General features: G+C 41.3%; 1 protein-coding gene across 2 annotated transcripts in view; it reads right to left on the reverse strand.

Moving 5' to 3' along the window:
- Positions 1-27,449, reverse strand: part of gabra3 (gamma-aminobutyric acid type A receptor subunit alpha3) — a 63,178-nt gene that overhangs the window by 12,202 nt on the left and 23,527 nt on the right. For both annotated transcript variants that reach the window (XM_086131044.1, XM_086131043.1), the window contains exons 3-8: positions 16,244-16,362; positions 13,882-13,949; positions 3,543-3,763; positions 2,520-2,602; positions 2,251-2,394; positions 360-512 (exon numbers count right to left, since the gene is read on the reverse strand). In XM_086131044.1, coding sequence (XP_085987170.1) covers positions 360-512; positions 2,251-2,394; positions 2,520-2,602; positions 3,543-3,763; positions 13,882-13,949; positions 16,244-16,362 — 788 coding nt within the window. The remainder of the gene's footprint in view (positions 1-359; positions 513-2,250; positions 2,395-2,519; positions 2,603-3,542; positions 3,764-13,881; positions 13,950-16,243; positions 16,363-27,449) is intronic.

The raw sequence follows: 27,449 nt of genomic DNA on the forward strand, positions 1-27,449 counted from the left end.
TGTTCAGAATAATGTATTGCAGATTTAACTGTACTTTATTTAAAAAAACAAACAAAAAATTAAAAGTAATGTGCGCATAGGAGCAGCACAATAGCAACAGAAAGGAAGTGGGATTAGAAAATTGCATCCCATCTTTGAGTCTGGGACAGTGATGACAATGTTTGGATTTGATTAGATTGATTATCTGGAGACTGTATAATGTGATCATTGCCACCTATTGAATTAAATCATCCCTGCACATTTGTTTTGCTCTTACCTCACCCTTTCGAAGCCCCATCCTCACCCGGCCATCAGCCTCTCAGACTTCAGTTGTTATTTAGTGCATTCTGGGTTGCATAAAAACACAAGATGGCACTCACCAAATACGGTGCGTGCAGGAACCGACTCTCTGTTTAACCAGAAGGACACCTGTGACAGGATGACTGTCATGATGCAGGGTAGGTAGGTTTGGATCACAAAATAACCAATTTTCCTTTTCAAATGGAAATATGTTGTCATCACTACATATTCCCCTGAGAAGCGACAGAGAGAGAGAGAGCGGAAAAAAGAAAAATGAAGACAGCAGATCATCATTAAAACTGTTATATGACATCGTTGGGCAACACAAGCTGACACGCTGCTTCATTACTTCAGGAACATTTCTACATATTCAATTAAGTATATTAATGCCGTGGTTACCATAGCATTCTCACTTCCCTATCTCCCTGTTAGGTACTTAACTCATTCAGTGCCAGCCAATTCTAGGCCAAGTCTGAAAAGACGTTTAAAAACGTCTTTGGGAGTGAATGAGTTAAGAGAAGAAATCTGGCTGACTTTTCTTTTAAAGCCTTGTGAGAGCAAAGCATTTCTTGGCCTCTGCAATGTTTATTAAAGCAATCATTTAACATCCACCTTCACGCTGGCCTTTAGTAGCAACACTTTCCTTCTTTCAACAAGCCTTTGTCCTCGGTGTAGCTTACCTTCAAACCACCATACAGCACAACAATAATGATAATCTCAAACAAAAGAGTTCTCAGTAGAACCTACAGCACAGCTTTTGCTTCAAGGAAAAACAGGCCAGAGGGCACTGCAGGCCAGAGGGCACTGCAAGAAAGCGGTTTCATTGTTAGTTTAGTCTCAAAGCGCCAGTGAAACCTGCCGCAGCCCCGTAACCTAGTGACTTGCCTCCTGAGAGTCACAAGTAGCAAAAAACTTTCCACATCTTACAATTGTCTGTGACGTTTGGCTTCCATCCATCCATCCATCCCTCCCATTTTTATACCGCTTATCTGACTTATTGTTGGCCCCAGTTTGAGAAACCTTCAGGCCATATTCAACCAAGCCACGCTTTTTGATGAATACATACAACTAATCTGTTTCACCATCTAAAAGTTGTTTCTAAACTTCGTTCGGAACTACAGATAAAGATACATGCGTTTGATTCCTCATGTCTTGATGATTTACAATTGTTACTTCACCCATGTAGCCAAAACTCCTTCAGAGCGAGCTCAGATAACAACTGAGTGCCGCCACAAGGCTTTTTGTCTAGATCCCATTGGTTCAGCTACATAATGCCAATTCTGTTGTCCTTGGAATTGTTAATTTTAGGCTACAATTCAAAACAGAGCTCGATATTGTTTTCTGTCAAAAAGAAAAGTTCAAAACAATTTTGTTTATGTTGGCATTCCAGTAAGACTTTTTTTCTTTCGTGTTTAACTGTGTACTGTTCAGCATAATCATGTTTACTGTTGATTGTTTCTACACTGATGAACTCTGACCAAATTTTATGGTCATTCTACCATTTGTGATGATCAGTTCTGAGCTCTGAGGCAGGACTCTGAGCCCACTGAAAACTGTTTTTCCACAGCCTGCAGTATCCTATATTATAAAAATAATTTTGCCGTCCTGCAGAGGTTGTCAAAGGATTGAGGAAAAATTGCACCTAATTGGATGGAAATATGGATTGATTTTTGGATCGCGGAGGAAAATAGAAAGAAATCTGAACTTATTTTCCATCAGCGCAATCCATCTTTGAAGTGTTGACGGTGTGCTCTGCCCGATTTCAACAATCAGTCCCCATCCTGACATGTACAGATTCATGAAATAACAGACAAACATCACATTTTTTGGGAATCTCGAGCCGCCAACCAGACTGCCTTTAGAATTTAAACACTGTCCACACGAAACTTTTTACCCTGATGTGGCAGTGACTACTAACCACAGCACCGTGCTAACCAGTGCTGTATATTCTTTTCATTCTCTGCACTGTACCTGTACTGGAACTTATGGTTTCTTTGCCAATAACGTGTCCCAGTAGGTCATACTGGTTGAGCCTGGAACCATCTTCAGCCACAGAAACAGAGCGCTCATCTTCTTGTGTCCAGAGATAAATCACCTCATTGTTGGTGTAAGCATCTGGGAAGCAGATGAGAGTCAAGAGACGGACGGCTGATTTTAGTTTGTTTTTCAAATTGACTTGAATGTGAAAAAACCCACATAGTCCACACACTTTTGTAGCTTTTGCTGTTAGTGTAACTTACAGCTTCCAAATTTCAGGGGACAGGCGTGCGCATCCATGGGGAAGTCCTCCAGGTGCATGGGGCATTCGGCATGAATGGTCAACCTTGTAGGATGAAGGATGGAGGTGATGAGTCAAGAGGGGTTGAGGAGATACGCACTCGTCAATATACAATGTCCGCTGTGCATTTTTATGGTCACTTTTATTTGTCAACCTTAAGTTTAATGGGAATCAATATAAACAAGTCAATGCGCTATTTACTGATTACACGCTCTGGCAAGACTTGTAACGCTGTGTCAGGAATGTGTCAATCCGTTTATGGAACAATTCATCAAAGTAAACAATCCTTATAAAATAAAGCATCCCACATTTTAGTTTTTAGAAGCGACGTTGGCTTCAATCAAGTTTGCATTAAATGAGCGTTAAATCATTGTTTTTGGAACAAACGTAGTGTATATTTGATTAAAAATACACAACCGTCCCTCGCTGTATTGGGATGCACTTATTCATTGCATCATGGATTTGTTTTATCGGATAGTACAGTACGGTACAGTACATTACAATACAGCACAGCACAATGCTGGACAGTTACTCAGCTGCACTTTTCAGGTAAAAGTACATTGCTCGCTAATTGAATATAGCCTATCACCACCAGATATAATGAATTGGAATCCATAACAGGTAGTACATAGAGGGCAGATGGAAACAGCCACTGTTGCTGTTTTGAATTCGCATTATGAACCAAATGGTAACGAAATACAGCAATCAAAAGGTAGCCTCAAATGGCACAATCACCATATACCACAGTGGCTAATGCATCCAGGAAATAGCCAAGACGTAGAAAATCCATAACGCTCACTTCCGCGTCATTCAGACTACAGGCACACTTTAAGGACATTAGCATTCTTTACTATGATGTAGAAGAATGTGCGGACGACAACCCCTTGTGGACAAAGAGAATAACTAAACCTCACATGCATATACTGTAAGAATTAATGTCGATGAAGCCAATGCTTTATATATATGTATAAATAAAGCGTCTTACCTCATCGTGTAGAGAAGTGTGCCATTGTCAACTAGTCGCAGAAGTTTGTTTGGGGTTGTCATGTTGTGGGCCACAGACTTCTTTCCATTGTGGAAAAATGTGTCAGGTGTCCAGATCTTACTGGCAAGGAGGTTGTTGAGGGGCAACACCTGCATGGGCCCGTCAAATTTCAGTCTCTCATCTCTCCAACTCTGACGGAAAAATACATCGATGGTGTACTCCTGTGGGGAGCGGAGAGTAAAGGATTAATCAGACGACGCATTCAACTGGAGTGAGACAATCGCTGGTATGGCACGGATTTTCCAGAGATACAGGACAAGGTAAAGTGTCACACGCAGCCAGGTTATTGCCATAGCAACGATGGAGACACCATTTTGTTTATTGCAAGGCCGTTGCAAAGGATTTTGATATGGTTATTTAATAACAATACCGATAACGGATACCTTCTTGCTTTTCCAAACTGATACCGATCAGGAACTCCCCCTCCCAATCCCCCCTTAACATTTGCTGGCCTCGCCATGTTCATGTGATACGTCACTCAGCAGAGGCTTGACAAATGATCTTCTTAAAATGACAATAACCTGATCAGTGTTGGTGTATCTGAAGCATCGGTCAAGTTTTGTTGCAGTGCAGACTGATGAATGTAACGTCATATTTTGTCGATGGCGGTGCCTGCTTAGCTTGCCCGAGTTTTCAGTATTGCCCTGGTGGTCATTTGATTCATTACAGGTTGCGCTTCATCTTATGCTCCACACATTGCAGTTCATTTTTTTTTGTGGGGGGCGGGGGGGTCAAACAATTTATGTCTGAATGTGTTGGTGAATATAATTTCCAAATAAAATGAGAACAAAGTCGGACAGAGCCTTTGGAAATGGCAATGTCTTTCATATTCCATCTAAAGGAGTTGGTGTCCTGGCAACAGAGCCGCTCATTAGCTGTGTATAGCAGCTGTGGAGACGGGAGATCGATAATTTTGCTTTTTCTGGTACATTCAAAGGCTTCTTGGTGGGCAATGATGCGGAACTGACTGCTCCGTGGGTAAAAACAAAACAAAACACGGTCATCATTTCAAAGTGGCTTCAAAACAAGGCCGTCCTCAGCAGGGGGATTTGGAAAGCCTCTACTCAACACATCAGAATGGCCTCTCTAAACGGGATGGATGTTAATTGCTGTGCCTGACCTTGCGTCGCCCTGCCAACCAATTTAAAACGGTTACACTGCTTTGTCTCACACCGAGCCTTTAAAATAACACGTTCATGAATTTGGTGTTATGAGCCAAGTGAAAAAAAGAACAGTGTGATAAATGTTGGCTTTAAACCTTAAATCCATTTTTTTTTTTTTTTTTGCAATCACTTCATGTATACCTATGAAAAGCAAACGTAATCCATCAATTATCCTGCTAATAACATCAGATTAAGATAAGGGTTGTTGGCCCAGCGCAAACAAGCGATGGCTACAGGCCAGCAGAAACAGATGAGCACACGCTGACACCAGAGGGCAGTTGTGCTAATGATTTTTTCGAGATTCTTTCTAGAACAAATTGTTTTCAATTACAAAAGTTTTTTTCCCCTACGTCTGCAAATCATGAGGCATGAATCTTGAAGAAAAACGTATTTAGACTAGCATGCATAAGCACTGTGTAACTTGTCTAAACCCGATTGCAATCAAACTAACTGAATAAATTGACAACCCCCCGGGCCCCCGTTTCACTTGTAGCTTCCCTTCCGTGAGGCTATTTTTCTCAGAGCTCACGGAGCCCCCCCCCCCCCCCCCCCATTCAATTCAGCTATGATTCTAGAACTGGGCCAACCACATACAACAACATTCCCTTTCGCCTGCCTGTCAATGCGAGCTTTCAGTTTTGCATTCGTACATATTTTTACATAATAGCACACGTTCGATCAAAGACGGAATTTATTTGGTGCCGTGCCCTCTGTAGAAATGATTGAAGTTCTGAAAGTATTTATAAAACATTTTTTTCCAGGGGACTGTATTTAGCATTTCAGCAGTACACTCATATATATATATATACATATATATATACACACACACACACACTTTAACTTGACATAATCTTTAAAGGGGATCTCATGTCAAGAATTTTCTTTGCAAAAACACGTTCTCCGTCCATGCTCCTGCCAATCCGAACACAGTATTCAATAAGAATTAAGCAGATCGATCAACCCGTTCTCAACCATTTTAAAGGCTGACATTTTATCCAGCGCTGTCTCCTACCGTCAAATTAAATTGAACTAAAAGTAACGTCAGGATTGCACTGCGAAAACATTTTGTGAGTCTTATCCTGTTACGGAATTAACCGAGGATTGCCTAATTGTTCATTAGCGCCTTTCTAGTCTTCTCATGCAGCCTTTATTATGTTGCTGTTTGTTGATTAGCTTCTATCATCTTTTAGTTTGCTGAGAGCCAGTTCACAATTGTGCAATAAATCGTTTTGGTAGCTTGCCTTAATGAAAATGCACGTATGCTTTTTTTTTTTAAATTGTGTGAACCTGCCACCCACATTTACAGCCCCTGGACCTAGCAGCTCTAATCATATAGTTATATTGGTACAACTTGCTCTCCACCCTCCATATCTTGCACCTCTGCTACCTAAGAGGCAATACCTGCATTTATTGGATTTTTGATTGTTGCCTGCTTCTTGTCAGACTTGTTTTGCAGTTTGGTCTGCCTTTTCTACAGGCGTAATGCACGCCTGTCAGGTATTACTCCCCGGTTTTGATGGAAAAATAAAACACCTCCAAAATCGCACCTCGCTCAGCCTCTTATATTTGAGTTCAAAAAGAGGTTCGAAAGCCAAAGCGTCATTTTAATGCACACTGCAAGGTATTTCCACTGAGGCATTTGAAGTTTGCATGTTTTCCCCGGCGGGCCTGTGTGTTTTTTTTCCGGGTACTCCGGTTTCCTCCCACATTCTAAAAACATGCATGGCAGGCTGATTTAACACTCAAAATTCTCCCTAGGTGTGAGTGCGGATGTTTGTTCGTCTCACTTTGCCCTGTCATTGGCTGGCAACGGGCTCAGGGTGTCCCCCGCCTACTGCCCGAAAACGGCTGGGATAGGCTCCAGCACGCCCCGCGACCCTTGTGAAGATAAAGCGTTTCAAAAAATGGATGGATGGATTTCAATGTCTTTGTCAATAGATGGTTGTAGACAGTCAGCCTCCTTTCTCTTTTTAAATACAGGCAAAAAGTGAGTTTACAGTAAAGAAAAATAATGTAAATGTATTGTTCGGTGTAAAATGACAACTTGACACAGCACTGTTTATCTGCGTTAACGAACTCATGGGACAGTTGTGATTTACTGCCCAGAAAAGATCTGTTGTCCCTAGAACTCACTGTGCACTGTTATTGGTGAAATATGTGACAATGTCGTCTTCTTGACAATACGCAGCAGGCCAGAGATGGCATTCGCCAGCGTGATAACGACACACAGCACTTCCTTGAGGCAGCACATCCGTTATCTCCCTTCCTTTGAGCGTCACCGATGATTAGTCAAAGATTTGATTGATGTCAGGTGGTCAATCTCGACTTTCTGCTGTAGCTAATTCTCTAGCTGAATTCATCTTTCCCCCGCCGAGTGTGAAACCTGTGTGCGAGACTGCGAGTCGCAACTAATTGTGAAACGCCTTCCAACTGCAATTATCTTCAGTGTTCATCTTTCTGCTCTGAGGCGTAAACACATTTAGCACTTGACTGTGTTTAGCCAAAGGCGCGTTTTGCTCCACAAATATAATCACAACGCAGTAAACAAATGAAGGACAATGTCCATTACGGCATCTCCTAAAACTTGTTGTCATGAATAACCGTAAAAGTAAACACATCCTGTTTGGTTTGATCACTCTTTTATGACTTCTCCAGTTGGTCCTACTTAGTCACAACATGCTTTGATTGGATTGCAAAATATAATTGCATCGTATAAATTAGGTTCAATATCACACACAAGAATGAGGGTGTCATGTTCTACTATCTGCGTGTATTTCCGCAATACAAAAAAAAAGAGGCCCGTGTTTCTCTTTGTATGACATATCCGCGATATGCTCTAATAAAAATACCCTAAGAATCAGGAATTCCACAGAATTCCATTTTTTAATCCTTGCAAAACTACCTTTTTGAGGAAAAAAAAAGATCTACTAAAGCATGTTCAGCCTTTAGGTCCGTCATTAATTTAATGCTCGGTTCATTTTGAAATTTTATGCACACCAACTTTTCTATTAATTCTATTAAGTCCTTGAACCACTCGGGGAGTCTGAAGCGGAATGTTGATCATAAAAGTGAGAGCAACATTTTCTGTGCCCCAGGAGAGGGGGGGGGGGGAACCCCAACTGAACAGAGCAAAGTATTATTGATGATTCCTGCACATGGGCTAAAAGGAGAAAAGGGGCTGACTATCAACAACAATCGATTGACAAAGACATTGAAATGTAATGCAAGTTCAGATTTAGAAATGAATGATGGTATTTTGGTTGCATCAATATTCTGTTATGCATTTTCCTGTCATTACCCCGCCACCTCATTAGCCTCCAATCATTTTTGTTGAAAAATACAAACAACCCCCCCCCCCCCCCCAAAAAGAACTTTAAAGCCTTTTACCAGCTGAAAAAATATATCCAAACTGAAGGGTTGCATGCTCTCAGCAGAAACAGGAGACATTTATTTATCCATGCTTTTATCTCCCGCAGACTTGATTTTTATTTAAAAAAAAAAAAACATCAAATAGCTGCAAAAGTGAAATCAGCCCCAAGAGTAAATGCTATTAAATCCAGGATAAAACCCATTTTTTTCCCCTGATACCTTTGATGAAAGTATTTTGAGCATTACAATCAATTTCACTGTCAGTAATTTTATAAAGCTACTTTTCATGTCTTTACTGTGTTTTTGATTGCCTGTAAGACTGTCTGTAAATGTGGTTAATTGTTTTCAATGTACGCATAATTCTGAGTAAGCTACGTTTCTTCTCGTCTTTGGCTTTTGAATGTCGATAGCTGGTTGTTTGTATCAGCATTTACATGCTGTGGCTTTGCTTGTGTGAAGCACATTGAGTTGTCTTGTGTATGAAACGTGCTATATAACCAAAGCTGCCTTGCCAACTGTACCTTAAGGGTTGAACCAGACATCTGGAGACTGACGAAATTGACAGAATTGCTCCGCCCCCCCCCAACGTGCTCTTTGAAATATATTGGTTTGTCTATGCCACTCCACATTTCCATTTAGTTGTCCGTCGATTTGGTAGTTAGCAAAGCATACAGTAAATGGGCGTCGTCTATTTGGAAATGTTCATCGCGATTGAGTCTGCTTCCACTGGTCTCCTTTCTTGTCAAAGGGACAACAATTCAACATTGATACCACTCATGTTTATTTCTTAGTGGTCGGTAAAGTTTAATGTTGCTTTTCCATCAAAGTTGGCGCGGGAGGGGTCAGAAAAGTTGCAACACCGACTCAACAATGACTGGCACTGTACGGCAACTATGAAAAAATATATATATTTTTTCCGTATCATTTTATTCAGTCATAACGCCATTTTAAATTACATGATTTGGCCCAACAGAGAAGGGAGATAATATTAATGTTCATATACTCAGCATGCATCAACATGCATACTTGTGTATGGAATGTATATCGGGAGGGGGAGGACAGAAACGTACATAGATTCTAGAGATGAAGAAGGGACACAACCCTGCCTACTTAGGAAAGATCAGTGTCAAGATCATAACCTACATTCCCGGTCCTGTTCTGACATACGGCAGAGATTTGGCATGGTCGTAAACTCGAAGCTCATGGACCCCGGCTTTCAACAACATTGGTTACTATTTGCAGAGCCACTTTCATCACCATGATATGATTGGTTTGTTTTAGAAGAGAGGTGTGACATGTTGGGCTTTCGGTCAAGGCTACGGGTGCGAGTATTCTGTTTGCGGAACTCATTTTCAACAATTTCTGCAAGCGTTTGATGCCTGGCATTGTGTCGCCGGAGGGAGATTGTTCCATTTAGTACAACCGGTCATAGTGCACTTGAGGATGAATCCTTGAATAAAGCGCAATGACATTTTCGCTTATCCAGAAAAATGTTTGTGTCTAACCACAATTGTTTTCAGGGCCATTTTCTGTTTTGTTCCTGAAGGTGCCACAAATACCGAAAGAAAAAAAAAAGCATTCTGGATTCTTAGCAATGAAACTGTGACATTGTTGTTTATTTACTTCAGGTGGAAAGATTGCAGGAATAAAGCAAATGGAAATGAAATGGAAATGCCGAGTGGAAAATGACATACGATGGAAATTCACCGCATCAGCAAAAAGCCCGCGCAGATTTTCAGATATCTAAGGCATCGAGTGTTCAGGGAGAAGATGCCAGGCAATGCCCACTTGTTTTTAAAGTAGTAGAGGAACATATATAAATGTTTATTTAAAAAAAAGCAGCCTTGTATAAATACTTTCCACATTGAGATTTAAGTGTGAGTGCTGCAGCCACCAATCTCTTTCATTTTTATGCATTGTCTTTGAAAAGAAACGATTGCTTGTGAGTGCCTAAACGCTCATTGTCTCCATAGCCTACTATGCTTTAATCAAATGAAAAAAGCTAAAAATAACTTGGCCATGCATGATAACTTGGCCAAGTTATCATGCATTTACGAGCGCTGTAAATGTGGCCAAAACCATTTTGCGCGTTTGATGAACTCAGGTTAAAAATTGCGACGCCCATCCACAAAGCCGCTTGCCCTCCCTTCTTGTAATTTCAGCAATTTATCCTGCTCATTACTGAAATGTGGGGTCAAGCTTCGCTAGTTACTCTGGCCCATTATTTGTATTTTCCCCATTTTAATGTGGATCATGTTATTATTTTCAAATCTTTCTCTGCTCAACGACCAGTTTCAAATCTTTTGCAAATGGCGGTTTGAAATAATAGATGCAATGCTCTATAATGTGTACAAAGAACGGTCACTTTTTTTTTCTCCATCAAAAGTACAACATGCACAGCTACACTTTATCTTGCGCATTTGTGGTACTGCTTTGAGATGAGGCAGTGGAAGATGTTGAAACGGAATGCTTGAAGCCTTGATGTAATGTTTATGGGCTCAAAGATGACAAAAAAAAAAAACCCTGAAATGATCCGTGATATCAAATACATTCACAACTAACAATGCAGTGGTGGCATGTTATGAAAGAATATCTATAATTCATCCATGTATTTTCTAATCTGTTTATCATCATGAGGGTTGGGTGTAATTCTAGCAATGTTATTGAAATTTATGAGTAAATGACCTGCGATGGAAAATCAAAGATAAGACAGCTTGTCTTTTTAAATGTAATTTTATATAACCGTTTTCCCCCCTTAAATTCTTTTATTAATATTCAAAGAGTCTCCGGAGTGTCTGACCACACCTCATATCTTAAAATGAACAGTGAAAATAAATATTTTGCTTTGTGATTGTAAGGTATTCTTAATTTCGACATATTATGACATCATATTGTGGCAAATCTCAATGAGCACCCATGACTCCCCCCATGACTTGGCTAGGCGAAGAGCCGCCATTTGTAGCTGGCAACGTTTCGCATGCGCCACACAAACTGAGCGTAATTCCGTGAATATACAATCCAAACTGCCTTTCACGCTTAACCGTTCATACCAACTTTTTTAAATTTGGGGTTCCATATGCAACCACACCAAGCTCCACTCCTAATCGTCATAGTAACTCTGTACTTGTCCTTGGCCAAGCAGTACATGGGCAACTTGCTTGAGTTAAGACCGCCAACTGAAAACAGGTTTGGAAAAACAGGAGATGAAAATTGAGGTGTCCTGGAATTCTTGATCTTTTGGGGATTTTGGAAAACGTCACAGATGTTAGCTATGAAGACACCTGGGAACTCTTTTAAATTGTCAAAAGGTGTGAAGGTACCCCTGGCGCACATATTTTGTATTTATCTGGTACGTGTCAGTTTGCTTTTTTTAAATATAGTTTTAAAAAAAGTGGACTTGTCTGGGAAAATCTGAACATTTTGCATCCTGTACCTTTTTGTCAAGTCAAGTCAACTGTATTTATAGAGCACTTTCAAACAGCCATCGCTGCATACAAAGTGCTGTACATGGAGCAATTTAACATATACAATAAACAGTCAAACTAATAGATAATAAAGACGGTAGAAAGCACCAAACAGTAAAACCAAGAACAAATCTAAGTCATGCTGAGTCAAATGCCAAAGAATACAAGTGAGTTTTGAGGAGGGTTTTGTTTTGGGCAGCGAGGAGGCTTGCCGAATGTTCAGTGGGAGGTCATTCCAGAGAGAGGGACCAGCAACAGAAAAGGCTCGATCCCCTCTGAGCCTCAGTTTAGTTCTTGGTACTTCTAATAAAGTCTGGTCCGCAGACCTGAGGCGCCGGGCAGGTGTGTAGGGGCGGATGAGAGGTAAGGTGGCGCGAGATTATTTAGAGATTTGAAAACAAATAAGAGGATCTCGAAAATAACTCTAAAATGTATGGGGAGTTGTACCCTAGAAAACGTACCATAGCATCGTTTTCTTTTTTATACTCATTCCATTCCCTCAAGGGGAAATTCGAACTCTCACTCTAATGTACAGGTATATTTTTATGTCGCTTACCACACACAGAGAACCAGATCACACAAATGCAGGCATGAAAGGAGAGATGTCAGAGTGAAAGGGGAGCACGAACAATGCTGCACCTCCCAAGGTCGGAGTGTGGGGATGCTGTCTTGCTCAAGGGCACCTTGATAGTAATCAGTAAGATTAGCATCCCTGCAACGACTTGACGTTATATATTTTTTTCCATTTTGTCCGCAGCGGGACTTTAGCGTTACAGATGAGCCCGCAAATGAGCTACTGCTGCCCTTGCGCTAATTTGAAGTCCAATGAGCAGCCAGATGGTTATACGGTATCGTGAAGTCGACTCCAATAGTAGCTCTATTTTTGACAGTGTGTCACATGTCCTCTACCCTACATGACATTTGTATACTGCGGCATTGCGCCACTGATTCATTGTGCTGCCAAGTGGGGCATGCGAATACAATAGAAGATTGGGGCTAAAAGTGGGCCTCAAAAACCTCAAAGGTATTATCTGCTGAAAGAGATAAAGTGCTCTCTGTTGTGATAAGAATATACTCATGGCTCAGAATCATCATCCAGGTAGCATGGAAGGGCGCACGTTATGTTTTAATGTATGTACAGTTTATACGAGACAATACCGACTTCCTGAGGCTTTAAATGAAGGGAGGATTTGCTTTCCACCGTACGGAGCCTACAATTACCTTTTGTTTTTTTAAAATTTGAATACCGGTACATGAATTAAATAACGATTATAAATGATGAGTGGAGGAGAATGTGAGACGACTTTATAGGATTTGAAACAAGGCCGAGACTTTGAAGTCCTGCATTGCTTGACATATCCTAGCAAGAACAGATTTTTTTATATAAGCTGCAAATATCCCTTTAATGAAAGAAAGGGAAGACTCCGAAAAGACGTTTTGGACCTGCTCAGCTGCTGTAATTATCTTTAGTAATATATCTATTTGAAAATATCCTTGTGGATTTGTGTAGAAATTGACTTTGACAGTCGTGAACTGCACCAGAGCACTTTGTGTGGACCTCTTGCGAGACCAAAGAACTCCACAAAGCTCAATAATCCAACTGCATAATACAAGATGTCGAGCCATCTCCGAGTTTAAGTAAAAAAAAAAAGTTCTTACCCCAAGGCGGTCAATTACAGTTGCATGATCAAATACATCAAAAGCTGCATAACGTCGAGATACAGACGAATGAACGATCTCTTTTGTCTGCTGTTTAAAGGCACTCGTCCACGGCTCTGAAATGACTCATAGAATTTCACAAATAAAGTGGATAATTTGGTTTGTTTATGTGGTCTGCTGCTGATTTAAAAAAAAAAAAAGATTCCATTGCTGATTCTTATTTAGTTTATCATTGCACAATGACCTGCCTGATGGCTAATACATCCGCTGTAAATTCAACTCATGATATTCTCGATTCCAACATTTCGCCACATTGTTGTCAACATTCATTATGTGCCCACGGCATTGCCAGTGCAATAATTGTCTTTTGATTGTTTTCTATGTTGAGTTTTGTTATAGCCTGCGTAATTATGTTTTTCAGAGATTGAAGTGGACCACATGCCTGACTTAATGATTGCCGGTCTATTGTTTTGAATATCATAAACTCTTAAAATATACAATATGCATTGAAAAAGAAAAAAAAAATAAATTGCAAGGCTTGATAACCATAAAGAGCTACACTTGGATTTAGCAAATGCAAATGCTTTTAATCAAAGCGATGAAGATGGAGGGTAAAATACTCACCATGTCAGTGTCTGACACGGGCCCAAAACTTGTCACGTAAATGTTGGTCCTCACTTCAGTGACACTCTCTGTAAAAAAATAAAAATAAATAAAGGAGAATGGAGCAGAACACAAAAACTCAGAGCAATGCTTCCAGTCAGTGCTGCGAAACGGATTATTCATGTGCACAGCAAGCCTGCAAATTAGCATTTAACTAAGCTCTCTTAATAGTAGTCAGAGGTAACCAACTTTCATGTCGCTATGTAAAACAGGCTTCAGGGGCTGAAAAAAAAATGTCGGGAAAGCACTACTGGGCAAATTTGATTTGCTTATTAACATTGATAACGCACTCCCGTACTTGGTATGAAGCGCAAAATCACCCCATGGTGAAAAATAAGAAGTCATTTGCCAGCATTTCCTTTATCGACCGACTGGAAACATATTGATCAGTTAAATGCTATTCCTCCAAAGCATATTTTACCAGTAAATGCCCTGCGATGGAAAGTCCAAGATAATAACTGAAATATTCACACTGCCCAACGGGATCATCTTGGTGAATATCGTGAACTCTTGTTTCGATCGTCTTGAAATGATGCCGTTCTTTAGGCTTCAAACAATCTGAGTCCACGCTACTGCTGGTTGACAAGAATTGCAAGTATTGAACCCAATTTTGTCTCGGCAGTCTTACGATTGAACAGCAATCCATTCCGCACAATTTGCATCATCCTTAACGAGCAATTATTTGATTATCCTGCCTGAGTAGAAACACAAACTTGATGGCGGTTGAGCATTTCAGTCTTAACGGTAGTGAGCTGAACTGTCCTTGAGACATGGATTAATTGACGCAGGAAGGCTTAGGGGCAAAACATGCACAAATTACTGATGGACTTCAGGCCAGTGATCCCAACATTTACAAAGCTCAGACTTGCTTTGTCCACTTCAGCCCCTCCCACCAAAACCTTGAGGTCAGACCCAACTTCAGCACAAAGAAATCCTCTTCCACCCCAAATAATGTGCTTTTTGTCTAGCTCGGGAAGGAATAATCTGTACCAGCGTACCATCTGACATATGGGGCTCTGTTGGTCCTTCATAATGGGTACAAATAGTTGCTATTATGCCGTTGTACAGACACAAATCATCACAAAATATGAGGATGAAATGAGATCATCCATTATGTCTCTCCAATGGCTTTTCTGCTCATATTCTGGAATAATCACATGTATCGCTGCATATTATATCGGGGAAAACTTTCAAATGGCAAAAATGATCAAACGATCAGCATGCGGCAGTTTCAAGAGTTGCTGTGTTAATTAGAAGGGGGTGAAAAAAAACCCACCTTACAATTTGAATGCATAAAGTAGGACAAGAGCCAAGAGGAGAGAAAGACCAAAATTTGTATGCCTCTTTGCGGGTTGAATCAGCTCCTTTGGGGCGGATGTGTGAAGCAGGCTTTTGGGCTCTTGCTGAGACAAATAGCTTCTCCCAGTTGCGCAACAACTTGAGAGTGATGAGGCTTTTATCCAAAAGCGAAGGAGATACTTTGTGCTATGTCCCAGACCTAAGAGACCACCCACAGGTGAAGCCCCTCCCCTTTGGCGAAGATACCCCCCCCCCACCATGAGAGAAGCGATCCACTTCCACATGAATCACCCCCGAAGACGCAAATAGTTCTTGCAAAGTACGTGATGATCACCGCGTCGCGTCAGCGGTTTGCATTGCGTGCATCCGCGGAGGAAGAATGACGCTGCCCTTTTTTTCCACCCCCCCGCTCCCGTTAACAACAATGCATCCGAGAATTAATGGCAAAGTGAATAGATGTTGCTGAAATGTAAATTACATTCCGTTTTGACTTCTATACAGTGCAGTTATCAGAGATGTTTGCACATGATTATCTCCCGCTGTATGTGGTATGATTGCTATTTCGCAGCTGCACAACTTTTTATAAGAGATAAATCTGAAAGAGGAAATCACTTGCGGTGATTGCTTTTCTCTAACTGTAGCGCTTCAACCAGAACCGACCCCGCATTTTCTGATGAAGATAAATAAGAGACTTGAATGCATTGTGCCAGATTCCCCTGCCTGGTTGCGGCTTCGGAGTCTCGTAGCTTGGTGGTCTTGCAGCCTAGTAGCTACGCTTGTGGCCTTAACAGCATGCATTGAAGCAGAAACAACCATTCCAGCTGGATGACTGAGAAAAGTCTGCTCAAGCATGTGGGTTCACTTTGAGGAAGAATTGGTTGAAATGGCCTAGCGTTCTCCGGACATATGAAGGCGACTCACGTCGGGAGTCTTTCACTCAAAGGACAATGGTTGCTCGTATCGGCGTGCCATTGAAACGTGCTAGCAAACATGCAATAGAAAGTAGCAACGGTATGAGTCTTACCTCCCAGCCCAGGACGTAGTCTGTTGTCATAACCATCCAACAGTCTGTCTAAGATTCGGGTGAAAATTGTGATATTATTACTGTCATCGGGCAGCGGCTCTCTGTGTCCAACGACGGCACTTTAGGAAGAAATGGACAGAAGTTACATTCAAAATGTAAATGGCAAAACAAATGATAAAGCAGTTATATAGTAAATTTCGCTTGGTTGAGTGTTTGGATCTTTTCATACCACTGGCAGCAATTTTTTGTGCTTTGTCAGAATTAAAAAAAAAAAAAAAAGGACAGTTAGGTTCCTCCCAAGTGTTGTATTGAACTTTGCCGTGGTGTTAAACTGCACTGTAACATACAAAAAGGTGTTTCTAATTGAGTGGCCACTTCATGGGGACCTCACAGTGTAACGAGAGACTACTTCCCATTCCACAAAGGTGCACGCGGCCCGTTACGCCCAATTTTACTTATGCAAAGTCTCAAAAAACTCCACCCGTGCGCACAGTTAGACTGCGCTTTGCATGGACTTGCGCTTGGTATGAAAATAGGGCCCATAAATTTACATCTCATAAGATCCATCAGGACTGAGCTGTGGGGATATAGAAATCCCATTATTATATCATTAGAGCACTGATGATTTAATGAGTACACACTTTAATTAAGATCGAATCCCCTGAAGGGCTAAAGTATCCAAGTAATTCCCAATCAACAAACAGCCAATGCACCGGTAGCAGCAATCGTTCCAGTGGCAATGGACACAGTTTGAAGAAATTTACATCTTAACCACTAACTTGCAATCACTTTAAAGGGAAACCTTGAAAATCTCATTTAAAAGTTTTCTCTACTTGAGTCTGCCCTGGAAAAAAAAAAATCCATTCATGGACTGCTCACTAACTATTCAAACTCGTATTCACACGTCAGGAAATTGGAGAGTCTTTCGTGACGCTGACATGCATGTTCTTAGAATTTGGGAAGAAGCTGGATGACCAGCAGAAGACACACACAAGCGCGCACACAGGCTGGATTATGAAGATATCACCTATGTTATATGTTTAGCTTAAAACTTTGTATCATAGACAGGTCGACCTTGACTATTAGGTCTCTGTCCTGAACATCCGCTACTTAAAACAAAGAATGTAGTGTGAAGCTGGGGTCCTATTTCCCCTTGAGTGATTAACAGCCCTCCAAGTGTTTTCTTTTGCGTCTCCCACCTTGGGAAAGTCCCTGAAGGCTGTCAAGTGCCTTCGAAGAGGAACCCTAATCTCAAGATTTGTGGACCAACAGATATGGTCTGTACTTTGTCAAAATGCCAAAATCGAACTTTGCTTGACTTTCTTTGTTTCAGATTTTTACATGAGGGGAAGGACTGCCCGCCCCTAAATTAATATAATTAACATACTATGCCTATATGTACGTGTGACTGTAGTTGCTCGGGGCTTCCTGATGAAATCTGAGACTCACAGGAGCCCGAATCGATTCGTGTTGTGCCCTGAACGTTCAGTAAAACATCTTGCAAGAACTTCTCCATTTCCAGCCTCTGACTTTTGCACATCAACTCAGCCCGAATCAAACGAACACGCGGAGGACCTGGGGAAGTGGAGAACGGTCAAGGGATCCCGCCGTGTCGACAACAACACGCTTCCCCCTGTTTGATCATCCTCCAACAATTAGAACCCCAACCCCTCAAAACTGTGAGGCAGTTTTGCAACGCCCAACCCCCCTCCACCCCTCCACCGCGCTGCGGTTTACAATGTGCATGACAAATGTGAATCTTTTACTCTTCTCCGAAGACGCGATCTCAATTTAACCATTACTCCGTAAAAACATGTCTACTTAATCATCATTCTCATCTTGCAGTAATTAACCAATGCTTTGTTCATTCCATCCGAAATTCTGATGGATGTTCTCATTTCCATTTCAAAGATGAAAAATCTAAAAGAAAAGATTGACAGAGTAAATGAAAAGTGTTTGAAAGGCAGACAAGGTTAACAATTTGGTCTCGTGTTGGCACACTGAAGCAGTGAGAGTTTAAATGGAGCAGACTTGGCTTGGCAAGATGTTTTGTGTTCGAGACTTTCTCAGGGCAGACGGATGCCGCTGCCAACTCGGAGGTGTGTGACCGTAATTGATGGAACGGCCTTCGGAGCAACTTGGGTGAGGGTACAATTTGTAAACCAGCAATTTTGTACTCGGCGTGCTCAATTCAAGCAGACATGATCTAAGACCGCATCGGAACCACTGTGGTTGGACTCGTTCTGTTCTGTGGTGCTGACCTTCAATTGTTCTGATTTTTAACACAATTGTTTCCGTCGAACTGAACATAATGAAAACTGCTGGTAGACCTAATAAACACGTTTTAAGTTGCGCCTTTACATTATTATAATGTAACTTTAATATAAAAGTATGGGGGGTTAAAAATCTGTTAACTGTTTATAAAAAAGAAGACTGAGCACTCTTCATGTGTTATGTGCGTCGCATATCAATTTTTTTTCTCGTTTGTCACACACAAATGTAAACATAAGTTAAAAACTCTTAGCAGTTGAATTGAATCACTCTCGCATTTAAATTAAGCTGCTCACACATGCAAGTCTGCTTATTTCACCCCACTTCCGGTGTCGTCTTCTTTTTCCATTGTCACATTCTTCTTCACAAATTACTCATTACTGTTTTTTTGTTTTTTTAGAAAGACGCGTTGCCCAAAAAACTGCTCACAAAAGCAAACACGCGCAAATAGAATTATTTAATTCTCATGAATGATGGTGGTTCAAAATGGCGGGACTTTAAGATAAGAAAAGATAAGAAAACATTTATTAGTCTCGCAATGGAGAAATTCCCAATTCACAGCAGCAAAGTTATGAAAGGAAGTAGAACAACAAAATATAGGAGCTGCTGGAAAGGCAGCCACTCTCGCGGCGCCATTTTGAAGTCAAAATAACAAAAATAACACAACACAACACATAGGGCACAGACAGTCGTGCAATCTTCACCACTTTTCTGCATACACTTTGTTGTCTGAAGCAGTTATCGATGAAAGAGGAGAGGATCAAAGTCTCCTTTCACCAGTGGATCAGAGACGTCATGCTGAAAATGTGCACACGTCTGCTACAAGCTAAGTTTTGAAAGCAAATACGAAGCTGTAGCGTCCATTGACGAAAAGAGATGAGTTCACTTCTCCTGTCCCACGTAATCCGCTTCAAACTCCAAGCCGCGACTCTCAGTTCCAAATCCGCATCGGCGCTTAGGGGGATATTTGTCCTTAAAAAGTTGTTTGAAATCAGAAATATAAAGACTCCAGCGGCGCTTCTAAATTCCCACTTTCCATTTTACACAGTGCATTGGAGCAGCAGAGTCGACGGTGATGGATCAATGCTTCGTGCTCACTAATGAGCTTATGTAGTTTAATACCGCTAGGAAGGTGAAATTGCTTAAATCGGTGTGATTAATTTATGGTATCGATTAGTAACGTTGCTCCCATTGGTGCAGCGTGATGTCATCCCCCTAAGATTGGATTAATGGTTTGAACCTGCATGACTGCTGACTACAATACTGCTAACAATGACACGATTTCATACTTCCAAGCATTGCCCGATTCAATTCTGAAATATTTCACCGTGGCCACTTTGGGATAAATCGCTTTCACGTTTTGATTTCCGTCCGCCCTGTCTGAAGTGATGCAACCAGCCACAGATGACGTGTTACAAATGGAGAGGTTCAAACACAAAAGTAGCAGCCGCCCTGTCTGAAGTGATCCAACCAGCCACAGATGACGTGTTACAAATGGAGAGGTTCAAACACAAAAGTAGCAGCCGACGCATTTATTGAAGAGTTTTACTGTCGAGAACCTGGGGCGAGTGAAATCAAATCACGTTAATTAGCCAGGTCGCTTGAAGCGTTGCAGGAAGAATATTGAAACCTGATAACGTTCCTGGCTGGGGCTTTAGGAGACCTAGTTTGGATATTATAAATATTTAACCGCAAGCACCTATCGTCGAAAGCTGCGAATCTATGTGGGTGGAGGAGTGGGGGTGTTCTAATTAGCGCATCATTTTTGTGCACGGAATAAATTCTGTGCCGAAAATGATGCATGGGTTACCCTTTCCAACATAGCTAATCTTTCATACCAGATCCTCCTATCAACAACATATTGATAGCTATGCAGCAGCGCGTTATGTCGCAGTGCATTATGTAACACTTTGTCTCTTATCAATGGGCGCCATGTAGCTTTTTCAAGCCGTAACAATGTGAAGGATTTGTCTTTGCTCGGTTCCTCTGTTGTCGACTTTCCTGTTGAGGAAGATTATATGCAATGGAGGACTTACTGTACAGCAGTTGCTAACGGAGCAGTTTTGGTACACTCAAGGGGCAATGCTGCTATAATTTTTTTTTTTAATCTGCCTGAACATATTGGCTTCACTTAAAGAGTTACGCTGCAAATTGTGTATAATATGAACCTTTGTCAATCTGACAATAAAAATCCAGATTTTCCAGAATTCAGGACATTTCAAGAGAGATTTGATCAAATGAAACACGACACAATAATAAAGTGAGGTACTTCATTTGGCTTTGCGGCTTTCTGGCTGATGTTTGTGACTAAGCATTTAATGTGTAATTGTGAATTGATCATTAATTTCTCCCCATTGCTGAACATGAACAAGTACTGTACATTTCGTCAAATGCCCACAGTAACAGACAGCTGCATCTGTTGAATATGAGCTACCTGTACCGGTTTCATATTTCAAACCCTGAACATCATTTTTTTCCTAACGCAAATAATCACCACATAGAAATGTAATTTAAACGTCTTGTGATTACGAAGACGATCAGGTAATGAGTATAATTTCTAAATTTATCCAACTGTTCCTTCAGGATCCCCAAATAAAAGCCTGCTCTTTATATCTGTTTTTATTTCTAGTTTCTTTCGGGGGTGATAAAAATTAATGGGTTATTTTAAATAGACATTGAAAAACTAAACAACATTGCACATCGTAGTCACTTGACGATTTTTAAGTATATGGTCATGTTATAGCGCTTAGAAAAAAGAAGAAAATAAAACAAAGGGTATAAACTCTGCCTTTGCACAAGAGCCATTCATGTAACCATCCTCGACACTCTTTAAGATTTTTTATACAGTAGATGCTGCTCGGTTATGTGACCACTGGGAATCTCTGACTGCTGACTTTTGCCCGTGACTTGCTGACTTGAATATTGCACCATTAAAAAGAAAAAAAAAATAGGAATACATTTAAGATGAAATGCACCTTCAACCAATTATCATTTTATTTTGTATCTTCTCGCATTACAGGGATGGGAAAATTCATTCATTTCAACCGAACTATTTTTCAGCAACATTGTGTCATTGTGCCTGTACAAGCTCTGTGCCAACTGCTATCCATCCATTATCCAAACCGCTTTATCCTCGCAAGGGTCGAGGCTGGAGGCCTACCCCAGCTGACTTGAACCACTTGTGAAATGGTATTCGGCAGCAGTCTATCAGCAAGACCAGCACTTTGTGGGACTTTGTAATTGAAAGCAGCAAGGGGAAGGCCGAAAGGTGACTTCTTGACTCATGAATCGTTCTTCGAAGCTGTACGATGGAATCGGCTCGATTGACAGACAAACGGACAATCGTTGACCATGACTCAGTGAAATTTGGGGTCAAGGTGAACTGCTATCTGTGATTGCTTGGAGAAGACGGCTTAGAATTGCTTGTTGTGGACTTGACATTGTCACATTATTATCCCTCCAAGTGAGGTTTGTTTGGCAAAGTCAGAGAAGTGTTTACATGACGTCATTCATTTATAGAGCACAGTTAATCGCGCTTTTCAAACGTGGTCTACAACCGGGCAAAAGTCTTAGTCAACAGCTGTGATCCAGCCTTCCTGGCACGGCGCTCCTCTTTAATTTAGTTCACTATCAACTGCCTACTTCTTTCATGTACGCCCTCTATTCCTCAGCCTTTTTCACTATAAATACTCCGCAGAGTCGGACAGGTCGTTGCAAAAATGCAGCTCCCAAAATGAATAAGGCGCTTTGTCATTCAACGTTGTTTGACTCCGGGTTGACAGCACTGGTATGCTAATTTCCACGGCCGAGACTATAATCAATCTTGAATGTCATGCTCAAAGATGGCCGGCAAAAGAAAAGTGGCACTTCAAGAGGAGTTGACTGAAGAGTGTACTCTCTGCTCCTCAAAGCCTATTCGGCTTCCTTCTTATCTGTGCAGCTGTCACACTGCCACTCCTGGATCAAACACTGACACAACAAGAAGACAAAGGCCATTTCGAGAGCACAGACCTCCGCCAGGGTAATGAAATGTTATTTGAGGAATTAATACAATACAATACATGATGATTTATATAGCGCTTTCACAACAGCGGCAGCTGTAACAAAGCGCTTAACAAAACAGTTAACATAAAGTACAATAATAAACACCACACATAAAAAACTCGGACAGTCGTGCAGTCCTAACCACTTTTCCGTCACATGCTTTGTTGTTTGAAGCAGTTTGAGATGAAAGAGGAGAGAATCAAAGTGTCCTTTAACCAGTGGATCAGAGATGTCATGCTCAAAATGTGCACACGTCAGCTACAAGCTAAGTTTCAAAGTCAACAAGCTGTAGCATCCATTGACGGAAAAAGAGATTGGTTCACTTCTCCTGTCCCATGGAAATCCATTTCAATTCCAAGCGGCGACTCTCGGTTCCAAATACGCATCGTCACTCTAGAATATTCAGACCTTTCTCGAATTAATCCAAAACCTCTCATTATAAACTGAATGAATGAATAAGGCTGCCACAGACGGTTATTTGGCTAGTACTCGGGTTTAGTCAATTAATGGTATCATAAGTCAATCAGTGGCGGCTCAGTGGTCCAGTGGTTAGCGCGTTGACCTCAGAGTGCAGAGGTATCGGGTTCAGTTCCAGCTCTGGCCTCACTGTGTGGAGTTTGCATGTTCTCCCCGGGCTGCGTGGGTTTTCTCCGGGTACTCTGGTTTCCTCCCACATTCCAAAAACATGCATGGCAGGCTGATTGGACACTCTAAATTGTCCCTAGGTGTAAGTGTGAGCGTGGATGGTTGTTCATCTGTATGTGCCATGCGATTGGCTGGCAACCGGTTCAGGGTGTCCCCCGCCAACTACCTGAAGACGGCTGGGATAGGCTCCAGCACCCCCCTCCCCCGGCCTGTATGAGGATAAAACGGATAGGAAAATGAATGAAAAAAGTCCATCAGTGCATATCACACCAGTCAGCAACTGCTCTTTATATGATCATCATTAGCTGCCAGCTTGAACTCTTTCAGGCATGTGCAAACTAAAAATGAAGACAATTGATAGTACATTTAACTTTCATCCAAAATGTTCTGCTTTGCTTGACTAGCATGTATAATTTGAAAGTATTAAACTAGTCTTCAAAATCAAAATCAAAACCGCAGGACCGTAAACGAAAGAAAAAAAAATCCTTAAAGATGAGGAGGCATGTTTTTTTTTTTTTAATAGCAATGTTACACAGTGAATAAGAAAATGAGGTATTCAACGTGTGTTTTAATATGTTACTATAAGTGCTCCTATTTCCGAGTCTTTGAAATCATAATTCTGTTCACGAGTGCGGAAATGAGAGAAAGCGACTGAGACGGAGAGCAAGCGAGTGTCTCTACTGTTCATGTTATCGCTACCGCCATATTTTGGTTGTTAATAACCGTGACTTCACTAACTGCCTCTGTCATCCATGGAAGATGCTACTGGTATTAGCACACCCAAATATGTCAATTAAAAAACAAACAAACCATAAGCTGTGTGTGCGAACGCTATCTTGCAAACACGATCTGTCCCTATGTCAGAAATAGAATCCGACATCAGCCACAATGTGTGTTTTTTATATATTTTTTAAAATGCTTGTGCTTCCCGAGGCCATGAAAAAGCAGGTTTGCATCGCGTTAAGTATTTTGGGTGAAATGCACCCTAACTTTCGGACTCTGTTGCGAACACGGGGTCAGCCATGACACTGCATTAGTCACAGTGCTTCTGTTTACATCATGGATGACCCAGATTACCACTAATGCGCATGTGTGCCACGGACAGGCAGATGGCTAGCGGGAGATGAGGCTGTTTTGAGAGAAATAAAGCATCAAAAAGAGAAGAAAAAAAAGCAAGATGTAAGACTATTAAATTAACTGTCTGGCTTCCGCCCACATTCCAAATGCATGCAATACAGTAGCAGATTCATCAAAGACTCTAAATTGTCTTTAGGTGTGAGAGCGAATTTTTTTTTTTTTCGTCTGTGTACCGCGCCTCTCGCCTGAATTCAGATGTGATAAACTGCAATTCCCCCGCCACCCAAGTGACGATAGACATCGAAAATGGATTGAGGGGTGAAAGTTTTATAATGAGTGTCCTATTATTTCAAAACAGAAGTCTCTGGTGGCTTGGTAACTTTTATGCACCACAGATATTTGACTGCACAGCTGGGGCTTTTTTTTTTTTAAATTATGGTTACATGCTAATTACATTTACACATTTTTTACTTGTAAAATTCTAGTGTAGGTTCAACAAGAGGACCTGAATAGCAATTTGAGGATGTGGCACCACAAATGAAAGCCAGAAGCCGTTCGTACGACCGCAGGAAATGATCAAACAGTGAGATAGGATCTGAGAGGTGTGCTCTCATTGCAGGTAACATCAATCTAGTCTCTGATGCATTTTTGGAAGCAAGCCACGGCGCAACACACAGCGCTCATATCTGCAGGGATTTCAGAGATGCTATCAACTGCATCAGCAGCAATGAAGGGATCATTTATAACTTCGGCAAGGTTTGGAATACTCCATGCTATGAACCGACCTAAAACCCGACTCTGTAAAAAAATGTAATTATTTTTCATGCAGGATGGCTCAACATGTTAACAGTATTTTTTTTACTGACAAAAATACCCCCCCCCCCCCCCCCAAAAAAATGTATATGTGCTGAAATGATGTAAAAGTATTATTCTCTAACTTTGTGTGATATATCCATCCATCCATTTTCCGAACCGCTTGATCCTCACTAGGGTCGCGGGGGGTGCTGGAGCCTATCCCAGCCGTCTTCGGGCAGTAGGCGGGGACACCCTGAATCAGTTGCCAGCCAATCGCAGGGCACACAGAGACGAACAACCATTCACGCCCACACTCACACCTAGGGACAATTTAGAGCGTCCAATCAGCCTGCCATGCATGTTTTTGGAATGTGGGAGGAAACCGGAGCACCCGGAGAAAACCCACGCAGGCCCGGGGAGAACATGCAAACTCCACACAGGGAGGCCGGAGCTGGAATTGAACCCGGTACCTCTGCACTGTGAAGCCGACGTGCTAACCACTGGACTACCGGGCCGCTTGTGTGATATAAATGATCACAACTCTCAAGGTTACAATTTTGCAGTCTTACAGTTCAAAATAGAAGACGAGATATACACAATTACACAGACATCTTTTCTACATTAGCATATTTAAGGTCATATTTTCCACCATTTAATCAAAAGCTTCCGTTATAGCCAGAATAGCACATGTTGCACAACCTGTGTTTTTTTCCGGCCATGTATTCAACCATACTGCTTCATTGATGGCATTTGAATGACCTTCCATGCAGACAGCGTTTGGGCTCTGGTCAAGTGCATTTAACACTATAAAGTCTTTAACGTGGGGGGGCTGGATGAGTAGGTGATAAGAGAGTGTTCACTTGCAAAAAAACTTTCCATTAATGCTGTTTAATCAAACCAAAAATATCAATAATCTTTGGGGGGAGCAGGATGCAGCACATCCGAATCGAAAACCATCTGTCTCAAAAACTGGGGGAAAAAAAATCCCCAAAATTCATCAGCTCTGGAAAGAGATTACACAAAACAACATGACAAACATACTGAAAATGTTCCACACGTATAGTTGTGATACCCTTGGAAGGTGTAGTGGAAAAAAATGACAGAGAAGCTAATTCATTAAAATTAATTCATTGATCTCCTGGCTTCTTTCCTATAAAAAAAATTTCAGCACAAGAACTGTACTTCAGATCTGAATGGTGACAACATGGATTTGTGTGTAGCTCGATGGACTCATTTCATTACAATAACATGACATAAAATTTGTACAGTTTACATTTAGAGTGTGGGACTTTTTCTGTAAGTTGATCACGATAACATTCATCGAGACGCCTCCCCAGGCAGAAGAATGGCTTCAATCCCATTGAATAACAATTGAACCGTTGTGTTTGCGTGATCCTTTGTGACTGGATGCTGGCAGAATTGTTGATTCGTTACAGTTTCCCTTTTGCCACCCATCTGAACCAATTTCTTTGGAGAAGCAAGATATCCGACGAAAACAATGGAGCTATCGATCCACTCGGGTGTAACGTCATTTGAAATGTTGGCACTAATGCGTAGCCTTGAAACATTGTAGTTTTGCCAGGGTTTTAGGACTGACCAAAATAACTGTATTATAAAAGGGGCTGAGTGCAGAAGAGATTGGAAATCTCGTGAAAAAGAAAACGACCAAAGTGATTACGTTTTCACATTGGAAGAAGTACGTGCAGAATACAAACTATACTTCCTGTCCGACCCATATACAGTACCTGTGTTAAACTATGTTTACCATTAGTTTCACCTCGACCCCCCCCCCCCCCCCCCAATTTCACTCCATCGTTCAAAGTAGCACCCGTTTCCCTGATACATTCAATCTGCAAAGTGGCTAGGCTATGAGAATACATTACCCTTCTCAAGACCCTTGACGGCGGCGCCGAAACAGAATGTTATCTGTTGACCCGGTCACCTCGCAAAGTCTTGCCCCTCGCCGCCGCTCGGTGAATAATTCATGGAAGACGAGGTGAAAATTTTGGCCAATGTTACAACCCATCCACAGGGAAAGTGTACACATTGCATTCTCATCCTTATTGCTTTTTTATTTTTTATTTTTTTAAGGATTTATCATGCATACATTGTTTTCGGAGAATAATATTGTTCCAAGTTTAAATGAATTTTTTGTGAGGCAGATGGCTAATGCAGATGTGATGTTACAAATGCATCTTTCCAAGCTGAGAACAGATGTGAATGCAGCCAAGGAGGACCCGTCAGGTCCTCAAGGCAGCTGCTATGGTTTTATTTGATGTGGTTTTTAACAATGGTGACACCCGTGAAGATTTAACAACATTTTTATCGTTAACCCACATCCAAAGACACGAGCTGTTAGTATTTTTGATTTAAA

This window comes from Hippocampus guttulatus, chromosome 15, assembly GCF_054856545.1.
Source record: "Hippocampus guttulatus isolate MCC_2025c chromosome 15, RoL_Hgut_1.0, whole genome shotgun sequence".
Classification (NCBI taxonomy): domain Eukaryota; kingdom Metazoa; phylum Chordata; class Actinopteri; order Syngnathiformes; family Syngnathidae; genus Hippocampus; species Hippocampus guttulatus.